General features: G+C 39.4%; 1 protein-coding gene across 7 annotated transcripts in view; it reads left to right on the top strand.

Annotated features, from left to right (window-relative positions):
* NAV2 (neuron navigator 2) overlaps positions 1-16,624 on the top strand; it is a 410,341-nt gene that overhangs the window by 245,000 nt on the left and 148,717 nt on the right. For all 7 annotated transcript variants that reach the window (XM_055813584.1, XM_055813586.1, XM_027790864.2 and 4 more), the window contains exons 2-3: positions 2,281-2,398; positions 9,034-9,086. In XM_055813584.1, the coding sequence (XP_055669559.1) occupies positions 2,281-2,398; positions 9,034-9,086 (171 nt within the window). The remainder of the gene's footprint in view (positions 1-2,280; positions 2,399-9,033; positions 9,087-16,624) is intronic.

Raw genomic sequence — 16,624 nt, 5'->3', positions numbered from 1 at the left:
TAATGGTGTAGGGGTGCGTGTGGACCCTTGTGCTAGTGAAGTAGTTTTCAACCTGTTTCCCGATCTGTCTTTACTTGTAGATAAGCTACAACCATGTGGCAGAAAAATAGGTGAAGTCAACCTTAGTTCCTTGAAGTTGTTGGATCTTTAAAACTATTTTCCTGTTATGGAAAATGTTTTCTTGTAAAGAGCTAAGGAACACAATGTCTGGTTTGTGCAAAGTGTGGGGGATTTTTTTCCCTTTTCTTTTTTTCAGCCAGCTAGGGAAATCACTCGTGTACTCAGCATTTATTTCATTGAGATGTTTGTCATTGAGATGTTTTTCAGCTCTGTTTTTCTTCACGGAGGTGTTCCAGCATGTTTTTCTGTCCAAGTCTGTGACGTTGTTGGCATAGGAAATGCACATCCTGCTGCTCTGAAGATGAAATTAGAGGATAAATGATGGAAAATAGGGACATATGTTTCAGGTTATAAGTGACTTGTTCATTGCTGCTACCAGTAGTGTTCTACAGGTTTAAAAAAACAAAACAAAACAAAAACCAAATGATGAAGACTTTGTAACTGAAATCACTCTAGTCAAAATATCTGTTCTTCATTTTCATATTAACATTGAATCAGTGAGTGCAAGAGGAGCATGAAGTTACAATCCTTCTATTATTTCCAGGTTCCTCTGTCTTGTGTAGCAAATACTTGACTCTTAGACTTGGCAGTTGGCTTTTGACTCCCACAGAGGAGGACATAAGCCTTGCATTTTCAATGTGATGCTGAGGATGCTGCTGGGATTAGTAGCCATGGCTATGCTCGGTGATACTAGTAATGTAAAGTATCCACGCTGATATACAATGATGGGGGGGGGTTGCATAGCTCGGGAGAGCGGTAGTGGAGGGGGAATGGCTCTAAACCCATATTTTGTTCCAACATTGTGTTGTCAGCAGAGAAAATCCGATTTTAATGGCCATGGTTTACATCTGCTTCCTTAAGGCTGGGGTTAGGAATCTTCATAGCCGGTGATCACAGCCCCGAGGGCTAGGGCCCTTCTCCTTGGCCTCTCCCCATCTGTAGATGTGAAGGAAAACAGCAGTTCCTGGGCAATGCACAGGGAGAGCTTTCCCTGGGCTCCTGGTCAGTGATTCACCCGCTAGTGCGAGGCATTTGTCACCAGCATAGCGCTTGAATTTAAAAACTACAAAAACCCCCACAAGCCAGTACATGGTGGTTTATAGGGGCGGAGGATTGGCATGTGTTATGCTCTAGAAAACGCGTTGAATCTACTGCTGCTTACTAACAGACTGAGTTGGGATGAGTGTATTTCTAATATGCTAGACACTCTTAAGGGCAGGGATGAACCTTAATATATTTCTGTGTATGTAGAAGGTAAAATCCTGATATTTAGTTGTTTTTACTTTATTTTTTGGAATATATATAGATCATATAAAAAAAAAATTCCCATAGATTTTGTTCTATATGAAGAACAAGAAATACTACTTAATTCATAAGCAGAAATTCCTAATCAAGTATTTTTTCCTTCGTTTTGATAACATAGCGTAAAAAGATTTTACAAGTTTCCTGGTGATCTTTGATAAGTTGTGCTAGCATGTAGTGAGCAATACTTAAGGCAAATTCAAGAGGGATTTTGACTGCTTCGTTGGCTTAGTTTTCAGATAATAGTTTTAAAATAAATCCCAACGGTTAGAAGTTTGCGTGAGAGATTAAAATCAACTTAATAGACCTGTTTAACCTGTGAATGGGATTCATTAAATCAGTAGATTTTTAAGACCTTTAAAAGGCTTGTTGATTAATATAACAAAGGAGTTTCCTGAAAATGAAATTACTATATGGCTAATATCTACCAGAAGTGGTTCTTGGAAAAGAATCTTTAAAATTTCTCAATAGCAAATATAAAAAAGAAATGTCAAAGGGGGGAGAAGTGCAAAAAAATAGTTGAGTGGAGAATGAAATCTCATCCACACACTTGTTAGTGCCGTAGAATATTTAGCTGTCCACCCAGTGATCCAGTCAAGCTGTATCATGTTCAGGAGTTTACTATCATCTTCTGCAAGCTTTGATGTCAGATTTCTGAATAGGAAAAGCCATGCTATTGTAAGCTGAATACTTGATCTGCACAATGCCTTGAATTTTAATATTGTTGACTTGTTTCAAAGAGCAAAAAAGCAGTGATCTTAAATCAGCCTCCCGGATACTGAGAGAAACAAAGAAGTCACATTTTTAAGGTTGATGTTATGACTAACAGTTTATTTTTGTGTATCTTTGTCCTAACAGATTTATACGGATTGGGCTAATCACTATCTGGCAAAATCTGGTCACAAGAGATTGATAAAGGATCTGCAGCAAGATGTGACTGATGGAGTCTTATTAGCTGAAATAATCCAGGTTGTAGGTGAGTGACTTTCTGGTTTTGTACCGGGTATCCACCAACTCCCTTAGAAACTCACTGTCTTTTATCTCCTGTATAAACACAGGAGGGGAAATCCATCAAACTGCATGGAATTATGTAGTTTATTTTCCTTTAGGGATTTCACTAATTAATTAACTAAAGCCTTGTTTTAAAGCATATTGGAAAAATACTTGATGTTGCTGAAAAGATCTCCTGACATAGCAATATTGCTCCGCACAGCTGGATGTCAAAAAAGCAACTGATGAGGGATTTTTATTTTTTTTTCCTGCTGGGATTCACTGTGTCTATTTCTGATACCTTTGGGGGTTTGGTCTGAACATAATTCACAGTGATACTGACCTGCTGTGTTCAACCTCCTGTCTCCAGCTGGATTTAGAAAATCCATATAAGCAGCCAGGAAAGGAGGAGGAGTATAATTTTTGTGTGGCAGAAAAAAATACCTTTCATAATGAGTTTTCAAATGAGGAAAATAATTTGTCATTAGGACAAATCTGAAATATAGGCAGGGTTCTACAAAGCCTGTAGTTCTCTCAGTTTGCGGCGTTTGTAGATAATGAAGGTTCTGAACCATTTTCTCCATTAGTCCCATGTAAAGCCACATACTGTCCCTCTTCCCTTCGGCCTGGATCCTTCATTAGTTCCTTCAGAGGCTCATCCATCTGGTACTTGGGATGCCACAAAACACATGCATGAGCCAATGGAGATTGATGGAATTGGAAAGCCTGCTAATGAGAATTAGGACAACTATTATTAGAAGCGAACTGACAGATTTGAGATGCAAATTAAGAAGACGGCAGTGAAGTAACAAGACATCAGTGCATGCATATTTATATGTGTTTGAGATGCTAGTTCCTTGATTTAAGGTACAAATCTGCAAGCACTCCTCATCCTCAGATGAAATTGTGAGGCATCATTCCAATGACTCTGCTAGCACGCTGGAATACATCAAAAAAGATTTTGTTTGTGTTGTAGAGCAATGTTATATCTCAGTAGTATTCTGGAGACCTGCCGTGCAGCTACAGATGTATAAAAACAGGCTGTGAATTGATTGTGTGTTGACAGGTATTCACCATGAACAATGCTTCATCTTATAGCTGTTTCCTTTAATTGGGAAAAATTTTGTAAACCTAGGAAAAGTGCACAAAAGGAATCAACACCTAATAACATCTAGCTGCCCTGCATTAACGCTGTTGTAGAAAAGTTTTGCGTGAGAATGTGCATGTAAGAATACCACCATCAAAATGTGAACCCAGTTGTATCAAATATTTCAATGTAGCTGTTTGAGTATAGACTTGTGAAAACTCTTACAAAATTGACGTCACTCCCTCTAAAATACACAGAAATAATATTGCTTCCTCTATTTTGCTTTGGCTCACCTTTGCATTTCTTTTCAGCCATTCTTAGAGCTGCCTTTTGGCTAATATTTAAGATTAGGTCTGTTAGCTTTCAAGAGTTGAAGTAAAAGGTAAAGGATTTAATTTTCTGAGAATGTTTTCCAGGTGAAAGGAAGTTCATATTTAAACATTCTCAGCTTAATCCTCCAAATTAACAGTGAAGAAAGTAATTTGTATCTGCTGTGCATGGCCTTAGGCATGCTGCATCTCATTGTCACAAAGATGGCGGTAACTTTCACACCTAGAAGCAGCTGTAACTGTAGCCTACAGAATACAAGCTTTTTTCCTAACAAACAAGACTGCATACTGAGAAAGCTTCCATATGCAGCGCAGGAGGGGTTTTTCTTTTTTATGTTGTGGTGTGCTATGTGGAAAAGCAGCCATGAAGATCCTTCCTCCTTTTTGTCGTGTGCCTGGAGTATCTGGAGGTTATCCAAAGTCATCAAAATTGATTCAGGTTTGATTATTAGTGACACAGTTTTTCTTGTGTTCACCATCTGAGATTTAAATCACAGCTGTTGAATCTTGAAATACTATTTAATATCCAAAGCTGGAAAAAGAATGAATGTGTTTATTATTTTTTAATGAAGACTCGCTAGGAGTTAATGATTATACAGAGACGGTGCTTGCAGTCCTTTATGCTTACGTTTCTTAAGTGAAATAGTTAAATATTTTAATATTATTAATAACTATAGGTAGTTCTTTTACCTTAGGATCCAAACAAGGAGCAATTCTAAAAAGACATGAAACTGAGTATCACTGCACTCGACTTCATAGGAAATAATCTTCAGGCTTTAAAACTGCTAATGATGATATGGAAGCATTATACGATGACAGGTTTTTTTTCTATTTGGAAGTCTATTGAAATGCATTAATAGTATTCTTGTTTATTTCAGTTCAAAATTTATGAGTCTATAAAAGAATACATAAGTAATATGCTGTACTAATGCCATATAAACATAGTAGTAGCCATATTTAAATTCAGGAATGCAGATACATTGGGTCTGTGCATGTCCTGAAATTGGTTGTATATCAAATTGTTTGTTGTTCCCTGTAAGAACGTTCAATTTTCAAGACTTAGAATCGATGCTAAAATAAAACTTACTAAACTTCAACCCAGTCCAATAGGAGTTTTCCTGCTGATGCTTAGGATATTTTATGGAATATTTTAATTGACTAGATAAAACCGAAGTCAGATCAGATACAAAAGCTGTGGCTTTATACATAGCTTTTGTCTGCTTTCATGAAAATTGTGTTACTACGTTTGCAGGGAAAGGCTACAGGCTTATGTTTCAAACCAGAACCTTGGGATCAAGCCTAGCAGTACTCTCTAGTGATAACTCTTACCATATTTTGAGTGGGACATTACCCAAAGGTTCATTTTACTAATATTTGAGTGGCTGTACAGTTAAAAGCTGCAGGTGAAAGTTCCTACGCAAATGTAGGAATTTTATTGAACAGTATTCATTCATATGTTCAAGAAAAGTCATCCCTTTTCCAAGGGTATGCCTAAAGTACAGAGTAATGCAGAACAGCTGCTAAGGTTGTAACAGAAGGCTTAATTCATTATTATGAAGAGCATGGACTTACTCTTTTGGATGGTTAAACCATCCATCCATAGCCAATTTTATTTGGTATAATGCTTAATGAAATGCTTTTGATTTGTTCTGATTATAATTTTTCATGCACTCGACGGAATGTCGTTTGCTGAAGATTTTTCCCACCAGGAATGCGTAGCTGTACCTATATAAACAGGACACTGATGGCTGATGGGCCAGTAGTTTTAAAGTATTCTGTGCAACTTTTTGTGCTAAAGGTTCCTTTTCATTTGTGTTTTCATATAATTTGCCTTGCAGTTTCATAATATACATCCTGTCAAAATAAATAAACCCAAATATTCTTTGTAAGTACCATTTTCCAATCCTTGGTTCAGATCCAGCTAAAGAAAGCTCAATGTCATTTGTTGCTGCTTTCATTGAACAGCACAGCTGGTTTCTTCTGTCTCCTTAGTACACCCCTCAGTCTGTGTACAAATGGGAAAAGTTTGCAAACTCTTTAAAGCATTTGAACGAAATTCACTGTATTCACAGTGAAGGGAAAAAAAAAAAGTGACGATGGAATTTGTGTGGACTCGCTGTCAGTTTAGGGAAAATCTCCAGCATTTCACATTTCTTTGGTTGTGTATTTACATCTTGCTTAAGGCTGAGAAAGCCGTGAGAGCTTTTATGATTGCCAGTGACTTCCAGTTTATGCTAAATGATGCAGTATTCCTATGTGGCAAATAGAACCGGTAGCTGTGAGCTGCTGTTTACCTCAGGCAGAAATCCGTGCTTGTGCAGCTGTGAGATGGGACACATTCCCAAGATCCCCTATGTTCAGTGACTTGTGCTGGGAGCTGGACCATCATGCTGCCTATGGGCACACCGCATCCTTGCCTCATTCACTGCTGGCTCTTGCCAATCATCTCCGCAAGATGGGCAGCCGACCTCCTGCCTGCTGGAAGCACTGTTGCCTGGAGCTAGGTGGAAGGGTGGAAGATAGGGTCCAGCTTATGGCCAAGGAATGGGAGCATCAAAACAATTGCCTGGTGAATTAGGAGATTCCTGCAAAGTGACAAATATGCCTGGGGGCCACTTGGATCCATCTTCCCAGCCTAGGCTGAACTGCCGAAGTCTTGCCCTGCTGGGCTTAATGGAGAGGTGTGAGTTACAGTTCAGCCCCACTGCCAGCTCTTCTGGTTGCTTTTTATTCCACCTGCTCTTCATTGCTCTTGCACCAGCAGGGAAGGGTTGATAATTGCATTAATCTAGTGAAAGGACTAACTAAGGGCCATAGGTGAGTTGACAGTGGATTAGAAGGTGAAAAGGTAGGGCATAAACTTACCCATGGAAAGGTGATTTTTTTTGTTTGCCCAGGAGTAAGCAGAAACAGCACCTGATGGAGCAGAAACTCCAGTTCTTGTTACTTCTCTGATTCCCACCAACTATTTCTGGTCATCTGCATCCTAAATCACCTGTGATAGAGAAGGTCAACAGCATGAAAGGAAGTGATGAGTCACTGGAAACTAATGAAGAATCATCATCTGGGGGGAAAAAAACCCTCCAGGTTCACAGGTGGGAGGGAAGGTTGCCTTGCTTTGACCTAGCTTTGGAGAGGAAGTAAAAACAATTGTCTAAAAACAACAACAAAAAGGTGGAGCCCAGAAAATGCAGAAGACTGATAGTAATGAAATAAGCTGCAAATCAGTTGATCAGAAGAGTACAAGGATAGCTGATGAAATCTTGTAAGTTGATAAAAAGGCACAAGGGCAAAAGGAATGATTTCTAGGTGAGAATGGTAATATAACCGCAGTGTAAAAAAGCAAGAGGATAAAGAGGTAACATCCCAAACAGCTGGTGTGTTGGATGTAAATTTCTCCTGACAGAAGAACTTAAGGTGGCTTACATCTTCATTCACCGTTTATTTTCCCCTGTTACAGAAGGCTGTATTAGTTAGTTTAGAGGGTTTATAGGATTAACCTTTAGTGTACAGCTGTAGAACCAAGCTTGTACTCCAAGCCTGTAGCAATACCCACAAAATATCAGTGTTGAGTAAATATTTTGATTTTACATTTGCATAGTAAAAAAAACCAACCCAAACCCCCCCAAAACCAAAACAACTCAGAAAAAGTCAAACACTGTATTGCAGCAGAATTTTGGAAACAAGTCACTAACAGTTAAGGCAGTTTCAGGTAGGTGAGTCTAGGTAGTTAGTGTGCAAAAGCGTAAAAGAGCCGGGTAATACTATTATAAAAATTATGGTTTGCTAGCACTGGTTTTAAAGGCATCATGTAATGTTTTGGAAGTTCTGGAGGACTAGGGAAAAACCTGCTCTTTTTGAAGGAAGGTAAACAAAATGACTTGGGTTGTTAGAGATATCTCTGTTTGTGTCCCCGAACAACAGAAAGCTCAGAAGTTCACTAGTTCTTTCAAGTAGTAATTATGAATGGTGCAAATTTGTAGGGATATAGCTATCAGTTTTTTAAAGTACTATAAATATAGTTGATAAAGATATTGGATGATACTAAACTGAGAGATGATAAATATTAAAAGCATAGGATTTGTAAATGGGATTTAAATAAATTATTTTTGTTTCAGTATGACCAAATCTGAGATGACGTTCCTGGAAGAACTTGGTGCTCTCTGTGTGTAGAGGCTGATAGGCCACTCTGGGAACAGTACGGTGGATTTAGCTGCAATCTTTTTCAAATTAACATCAGTTCTTAAGTGCATTCCTGGTGTATAAAGGTGTACTGTGATACTTCTGTGTGTACAAAGGGGCATACCAGGCAAGAGGGAAGTTATCTTACTTCTTTGTAATTTTTATGACTGTTGTTGGAATAGTATGCCAAATTTGACACTCCTAAACGAGGACAGACATGAAATGAGATGGGAATTCTGACTGATGTTGGGAGTATGTGAGACTGGTAAAAATACAGTTTTAAATATAAGAATCAATGGGAGGTGAATCGTTTTGGTTTATCAGATGGGATGTGGACGCATACCTCTATTACAGTGAAAAACTGTGGGAACCTGAACTTTGATTATAACTGGTTTTTGAGCCTAGCACTAGCACACCTCGGGGTCCAAGACTGAAACATGAAACAGAGCAAAGGCGCTAAGGCAGACATTTAACTACCGCAGCAACTTGGGACTTTAAAGATTGAAGCGGTATCTTTTTCTGCAAGTAGGGTTGCATGTAAGCCAACGGCAAGATGCTTGTAAAGTAGTCTTGTGGTTTGTGATTTAAAACAAACAAAAAAAAATTGACTTATTGATAAAGAATTTCCCATCTAGATTAAAAACTTGTATTCACTGTACGAGCAACTCCACTGACGTGCACTTGCGTAGCATTTGCTTTTCTACCCAGCATTGCTGCAGCTTCCAGTGTTTATATCTTTTTTGTAGTTTAAAGGCGTTATCCGTCACTGTGTAAGATGATGTCGGAGCAGTTGTTTTCTGCCCCCAGCTGTCTCTAGAGGCATGACACACCAGAAAACTCCAGCTGCTTTTTTTTTTTTTTATTGATGGGTCTCAGTGTTTCACATATTCACTTTGACTGGACAACTACAATCTGAAACCCCTTTATTTAGCTAGCAGCAAGTGCTGTGAAAATTACTGAAATTAACAACTTCAGTATAGTTTTTTGCTTAATTTCCTCTTTCTTTTTTTTTCTTCTTTTCAGCAAATGAAAAGATTGAGGACATAAATGGCTGCCCAAAAAATAGGTCTCAGATGGTAAGTAGTAAAGTCTTCTGTTGGTTGTGTGTAGGTGGTTGAGAACTGAGTGAGAGTATGTGACTTCGATGTCTGAGACATCTAATAACAATTTTTAATTAGTTTTTCACAGTAGTGAGAACAAAGGTATAATCTGAAGAACATTAATATTACAGTTCTTGCCCTGTTGTACTTCCCAGTAGTTGAATTAGGCCTTATAATTTATCACATACTTAAACAATATTATTCTTACATTGGTACTTTTATATTTCTGAAATAACACATAGTTAAACAGGAATGTATAAAAATAAAATCTTGTTCTTTTATATAGACAGCAGTATTAAAAATACAGAATTACATATTTAATTTGAAGTTGGATTGAGAGTTCCTATAGCCTTTGAAAAGAAAATAAATGAGCAAAATGCACTAACTGAAAAAATCTGAAATTGTAAACCTCAAGACGGTTTATGTATGCAACTTGGGTTTAACTGGTAAGGTTTAATTTGCAAAAAAAGCTGGTTTATATCTTGCTTGTGTATAATATTTAAAAAAAGTTTTAAATTTAAAAATGAATGTAAAATTAAAGGCATATAGTATCTCAAGAGTACATCTGGTATGAGTGTTGCTGAAGCTAAAATTATAGGCAGAACTTTACTAAGAACATAAATAATAAGAAACTGATTATTCAAATGCATCTTAGGAGAGGAGCATTTAAATTCTATGATACTTTAAAAGGTTATTTCCTTCTGTATCTTGAGAAAAAACTCGTTTTAGAATATAAACTCTTAAATCTCTCCTTTGCATTGCAAATGCTCGCTTTGGGATACGTGAAGTTGTTTTAATGTTTGTCATTTTTATGACTCTGTTCCCAGCTGCCCCTGCCTCCACAATGGCAACCTGTGCACCACCACTCACATAATTAAATGAAAGATTAAAGGTTGGATGAGAGTTTGCTATCTTACATCAGAAACTGCACTGCATCCTGTTGTTCTGTTTTGGGTTTTTGTTGGTTTTTGGAAGTTACCAATCTTGCTTAAACCCACAGAGCAAGCGCTCTGTAAAAATAAAGCCATCTAAAAGATTTGTCATTGCTACTTCATACTACTTTGAAGCAATTGGTTGCTATTCTTGCTGTACCCACAGCAGCTGTCTAGAGTATAAATAATTGAGGAAATTTTGACAATTACACTTGTGGAACGTTAAATTATAGTATCATAAGAACCGAATTTCAGGACTGGAGTCTATAACAAATTCCAGGACATTGTAACTAAGTCACTTGAAGTCATTATTCTCAATGAAGGAACAAGCGCAGTTCTGTTGGACAGTCAGGTGCACGTTGTAGCTTGCTTCTAGAAGTCAGATCTGTTTATAGGCAGAGGTATGCAGGGGGCATGTGCTGGGTCAGGAGTTGTGAACAGTGCTGGAAAGAAGTGTTTGCTCTGCGCTGTCTCCTCTGATGTTATTCCAGCCACTCATTTGGGAGGGTGGACTGAGCAGCACTGTGTCCCCTGCTCGTGAGACCTAGTGCATCAGTCATAGCTAGGGACACCAAGTGGTTTTCCTCACATGAGAAAAGCCAGGATTACGCTTATGGCTTGCGTTTATTAAGTGCATGTGCTTAGAGCTCTTTATCATCTTACAGTAAAGATACTATGGCAAAAACGTAAGTATCTTCATAGAGGCGGTGATCATGCAATTGCTTGCAGTGTTTAAGGAGACAACCCTTTTGCAGATCTTTTGTGTTCTAGGAAGAATGTGCGTGTTACAGTCTTTGTTTAGATACAGCAGCCTTCATCCCTTGCATTTCAATGCACTTTCCTCTGGAGAATGCTTGTGAGCTATATTAAGCGGGTGGGAGCTGGTGTTTGTGTCTGGTACTTCTGGTTCAGAAAGGCAGCAGAGGCTATCCAGTCAGTTCAAACACTCAATCAGGTGATGTCTAGTCTTATTTTTTCAAATTAATCTTTCAGGTACAGGTATCCATATCTGTATTGTTTTGTCTGTAAGGTGGGCACCGCAAATGAAGAGGGTTGGGGGGGGGGGGGGGGGGGAACCAAACCAAAACCAACACAAAAAGACAGTATAAATGAAGATTTAATTTTGCTTATGAAATAGAAATATAACAGAAGCCTCCTACTATCATCTTTTCCCCTGTGGGCAGTTTTCTCCTTTGTAGGCTCAGGATGCCATGGGCAGACACACGCGTGAGCTGAATTGTGAAGAGCCAGCTCATGTCCAGCCAGATGTATCAGCTTAGAAAGCTGCAGCAAATTGGTATCCTCCAAGCCCATTGAAGGGGGTGTGAAAGCAACTATACATGCTTCCATGTGGCGCAGGCCTAGGCCAGTAAAGCCTGCCAAACCCTAGTGAGCTCAACCCAGAGCCAGATTGGGTTGCTTTGCATTGTTGTTCCCATTGCTACAGTGTTGGAAAGCATCATACAAATTTGCCCAAATTGAGCGTTAGGGACAGCTTGGGTCTGTCAGGCTCAAAGCCAGCGCTAATAAGCCTTGTCAAATCAAGTTCAGTACTGCAGAACCATTTGGGACCATCAGTGCTTATCGACCTAGTCCCAGTGCCAGAAATGGCATGACAAGGACCCCCGCTGGCTTTATGAAAAATCAGTTAGGTGAGAACCTATCGGCCATCGTCATCTTGTCTGGGTTTCTCTGCTGTGGGGAGGATCCCTGTCTTCCTCTGCTCCAGATAAGAGTTGGCTGGCTTTCATATAATTTATTATAGACTATTCTATATCTTGTTCTCTGCGTAAGACCCGTTTCAGGAGTTTCTTTTCCAAATCTCTCTATTTTTATTCTGTAGATACTCCTCTAAACAAAAGCCTGTAATTGTGATGATTAATTCCAGCTGGCATGCAGAAAATCCTGTGGTTAAATAGAGGATGTAGTGTTACGGAGCACAGGCTCTGGGACCAGGAACGTTTGGAGACCATCACCACAACTGCATTTCAGTTTTTAGGACGAAGGCCCAGATAATATTGGCATAGTTCTTTATAACTGGGCAAAAGAGAGTAACATAAGACCAATTTCCTCTCCTACATGCTTCTTAAAAAAAAAAAAAAAAAAAAGCCCGAGGTCAATAAACTCTAGTAGGGCTATCTCTGCTAATTTTTGGTTTGGTTGTAGAAAAGAGATATTTTTTTTTTCTTTTTTTCAATTTGCCTTTTGTTTTGGGGGTGATATTCTGCAGGATGCTGAATGTTGAGCTCTACTCTGGACTATATAGAAGGTATTGTTTAATACCTGCCCTTGTAGATTATTCTTACTGATGTGGGTGCCTTTACAAGTGCTGAACGTGACCTATTGTAAAAGGGTTCACATCACTTATATTAGTAAAATGACACAGTAAACAAAAAATAGAGTACTTAAGTGCATTGTTATAGGCTATACGTTATATATCAAGTCTGACTGTAATGGCAGCCTATACAAATTCTGCTTTGTAGGGGCTGTGTTCTGTCTGTGAGGAAATATGTTGTGTAAAATGCTCACAGGTTCTGAAGGACGTTTCCCAGTGACGTTTTAGCACAGTGTGATAGCTTAGCGTTTTATTACCTTCTATATTAATATAGCCTTTTTGTATAGCATGGCAAGGAGGGAGAGAGAGGGAGGTTGTCACCACCTATGATGTGATCATAGCAGATGAGATGTCATAACAGATGAGATAATGGTAAAATTTAGATTATATTAAAAAAAAAAAAGGCGAAGAAGGTGTTTGAAAGATCAGAGCGTTAAAGTAGAGAGCCCCTGGAAGTGAAGGAAAGAGAAGCTCCATATCAGCTAGACTAGAAGTGACTGGGGGGAGAGAGACAAGTAAAGAAAAATAATTTTGAAAATGTGGACATGAAAATAAAGAAGAGAGGGCTTATACTTGCCAGTGAAGGGGTATGTTGGCAGACATGAGCAACTATTGAAGCGTAACTGAAGATGGGACTGGAAGAGGCAATAAAAGAAGTAGCAGCAAAGTGTCTTATAGAAGAGGTAGAGGGGATTTTGCCCCTTGATGTAAAGGTAAGAAATACTGAATGTGACCTTGGAAAGAGATAGGACATGTCCCTATATATATGAGAAAGAAGTATGAGAAGAGGCTAATGAGAAAGCAAATTTATTTTTTCCAAGGTTCAAAATAAAATGAAAAAAATCATCATAGATTATGATGCTATAGAAGAGCTGGAGTGTTAAGTGTGAAAATCTGAGAAGTGATGGTATGTTACCCTTGTTACTGAAGTGTGAAGGAGTAGGGTGGCAGCAAAGCTGTCAGTGCTGGAGGGAAGGGGATGGGGGAATCTGTAGGTGGATACACCAGACTCTTTCATCTTTCCATGCTAAGCCTGGGGAAGTTGTGGGACACCCAAGACAAGAATTCAGAGCAACAGAAAAGCATGTAGGCTGAACCGACACCACAGTTCCCTCCTATAAATAGAGGAGGAAATAACTGTGGTTTGCATGTAGGTTTCTGGCTGCGTGTCATTATTTTTAAGGATGATTTCTTTGTGTACATAAGTATCTGTGTTATCAAATAACAAAAAGGAGATTGGGGGGTTTTGTGTGTTGACCAGAAGTTTTTAAAGAATCATCTCTTTCTGATGTGGCTATCAAGCTGTCCTAGTAAAATAATGCTGCTCAGTCTTTCTACTACTGTTTGTTTTGCAAACAAAGAATCTCGTACTGTAGCATGGGGCAGAGCTTGCATTTGTCCCCAAGGACTTTGAGGTTGAGGTGAAGGCTGTGTTTTTGATGTGATGACTTGATTTGCAAGGAAACCTTACTCTAGTGATGGCAATTTGACTATTCTTTTAGTATTCAGCTGATTTTTTGTATTCTGAAAATGAGCTGTTCTGTAATGTTTGTGACACCCAAAGTCAAAGAACAGTTGGTATGAAAATTCCCCAACCTGGTAGGGACCCTGGTTTGGAAGGGAGCAGCGCAGGGAGTTTTATTTCCGTTGTTGGAGCTAGGTGTTCGCTTCCCTCCTCCGTGTGACCCTTGCCAGCTCCAACCCCTGCTCTGTGAATCTTATCGGTGAAAAAAGCATTAGATGTTGAAATCTTCATTGTTTGTGTGTATGGCACGTCCTATACATATTTGTGTCCTTTTTCTCAAAGAACACTTTAATGAATTGAAATAAATGTGAGTGCTGCTGTGATACGGCCCATACTTAAAGGGTACAGTTGGTTACACATTAGTGAGTTGACTGGTAGGAATAATACGAGCTGAGCAACTAACTGTGTTTGTGTTAATATTCACTAAGTGGGTGAGCTGATGTGTTTTGTACCAATGACTAAAAATGGCTGCTGTATTTGAAAAATAGATAAATTCTTAGTTGCTTGTATTTTTCTCACAGAAAAATTATTCTGTCTCTGCTCTTCAAGAGCAGGCATCCATTTTAATCTGCTCCCCTAAGCATTTTGAGTATTTTTATATGCCCTGTGTTGTCTAAACGTGCCATAGCTAGGTGCAATAAATCTGGAAGGCTGTTGCTCCGGCTCCCTCTGGGTTGCTGGGGCTGAAGCCTGGTCCATTCCCCAAAGCTGAGGAGGACTCTGCTGCCTGGACATGTGCTGCTAATTCAGGGGAGCAGCTCTACTGGAAAGATCAAAAGCATCACAAGCATGTTTTTCCTTTGCAAAATCCTAGCGTGGGATTTTTGGAATCATATCCCAGTGGTTAAATATAGCCATATATTTCCAAGTAATCCTACTCCGAGGTTGCTCTGAGCAATGTAGTAAAGGGAGCTTTTCTGGTATGCCTTCCCCCTGCTTTGCTCGGGGAGTTTGTGTCTTGCTGGCAGTATTTATTTAGAAATTCAATCTGTTTTAATGTTACTGCAGTAACAAAAGGGTCTCTTTCAGCCCTAACCTGTGGTACCTTTCTTCACAGCTGAAGGTTAGCTGTGGGGGGAAGATGTTACCTGGAGCTGTGCCAGACACCCGCTTAGCTCTCTCAGCTTGGCTGGGGGGGGGGGGGGGGGGGCACTTGGCCAAATACTGAGTTTACGAACATTTAAAGCATTTTCTCTAAGCTTCCTGGGTTTCCGTTGATCACATGTGAACCAGTGCTGTCATGTAGACAAGAATGATTAACTACAGAGGTGATCTGCCATGTTGCTTGTACTTAGATGTCCTTCTTATTCACTTAAATAACGACTGTTGCTCCTAGATGAGATTCATTTTACTGCCTCTATTTTTCTTCCAGAGATCCAGACTGTGGTTACGCTGTGACGCTTACCGCTTGTGTATTGTTTTTTGTATTGTGTGTATTGTTGTGTATTGTGTATTGTGAGACAGGCATGGTCGGATCATAGGTTTCTGCGTTGCAGAGCTTGCAGTCTAAATAAAACCACAAGCCACCCTTCCACTCCTGCCCTCATCCTACACAGAAAATAACATGATAAACAGAGCTCGACTGGATTGGGAAAGGCCAATATATACATCTCCCTGCCATAAGGCATCATAAAGTGTCACCAAACAGATACTTGTTTCGTTTCTGGAGGGAAGGGCTTCTAAAACTCTCCTGCATGCAGAGGTGGGAGATAAGGCAGTGCATACGTACTGTCTGCCCGTTAGGTGGTATGTGGTACCTTCAGAGACATTGCTGATGGCAGTCTGTCCTTTCTGTAAGGGGATCATCTTTGCGGTCCCCAACCTATTTCTTTGCCCTTTTCAGTGATGCAAGAACTTAGACATCATTTGTCCCTGAAACAGTATAAGGTTCAATACAAAGCAATAGAGAAAAAGTTATTTTAATGGAAAAACTGGAAGATGTGAGCTTAACTGTAAAAACAGAATTAGTTTCTATTTGATCATTTATTTTGCTGTTAAACTGAATTATCACATCTAAAATACCTATGGTTCTGCCTCCCATGTGGACTAAATACATGAAACAGCAGATGTGTTAAGGGGCCGGGGTCGGTGCACATATGTACGTGGCGGTTGCTGTATCTTTCACTTAGGTGTTTACAGCTGCACCGAAGTCTAGAAAAATAACTCTGTTTGCCATGTCTATTATTTATGCAAAATTATTACATGAATATACCTTTTATGCAATACTTTACAAACATACAGCTTCTTGCTGTTTTGCATAAATGGGGGGAAATGGGAAATCACGGATGACAGTCTGTAGCTTCCTCCGCCTGTGCGTCAGGCACGTGCCATGTCTGAAGCGGTGTCCCTGGTGAGGCCGGAGTAGGTGCCGTAGAGTTCATTAGTTTCCCTGAGACTCTGCTGGTGTTGAGCTTGGGTACCATGAGCCAAAATTGTGCTCGGACTAAATTTTGTGTGGAGTCTGTCAGGGATCACTTCTGGTTTTAATACAGGGCTGATGTTATCTGAGCCTTTACTAAAGAAAGAAGGTTGATGGAAGGACAGGTGGAAGTAAACATTCATTTTTTTTTCTATTTTCTGGGAAATTAATTATTTTTTCTCAATGCTGGTGACAAAGACAACTTTTTGCTGCCATTTTGGAAGACTACGGTCACAGTCACCTGAGTTTAAAACTTAGGTCAATAACAAGAGTATCTGCTCATGTCTGCAAGCTTATTCGTGG

The sequence above is a fragment of the Falco peregrinus genome, chromosome 9 (assembly GCF_023634155.1).
Source record: "Falco peregrinus isolate bFalPer1 chromosome 9, bFalPer1.pri, whole genome shotgun sequence".
Lineage (NCBI taxonomy): Eukaryota > Metazoa > Chordata > Aves > Falconiformes > Falconidae > Falco > Falco peregrinus.
Note: the sequence above shows the minus strand (reverse complement) of the source record. Positions and strands in the feature narration are given on the sequence as shown.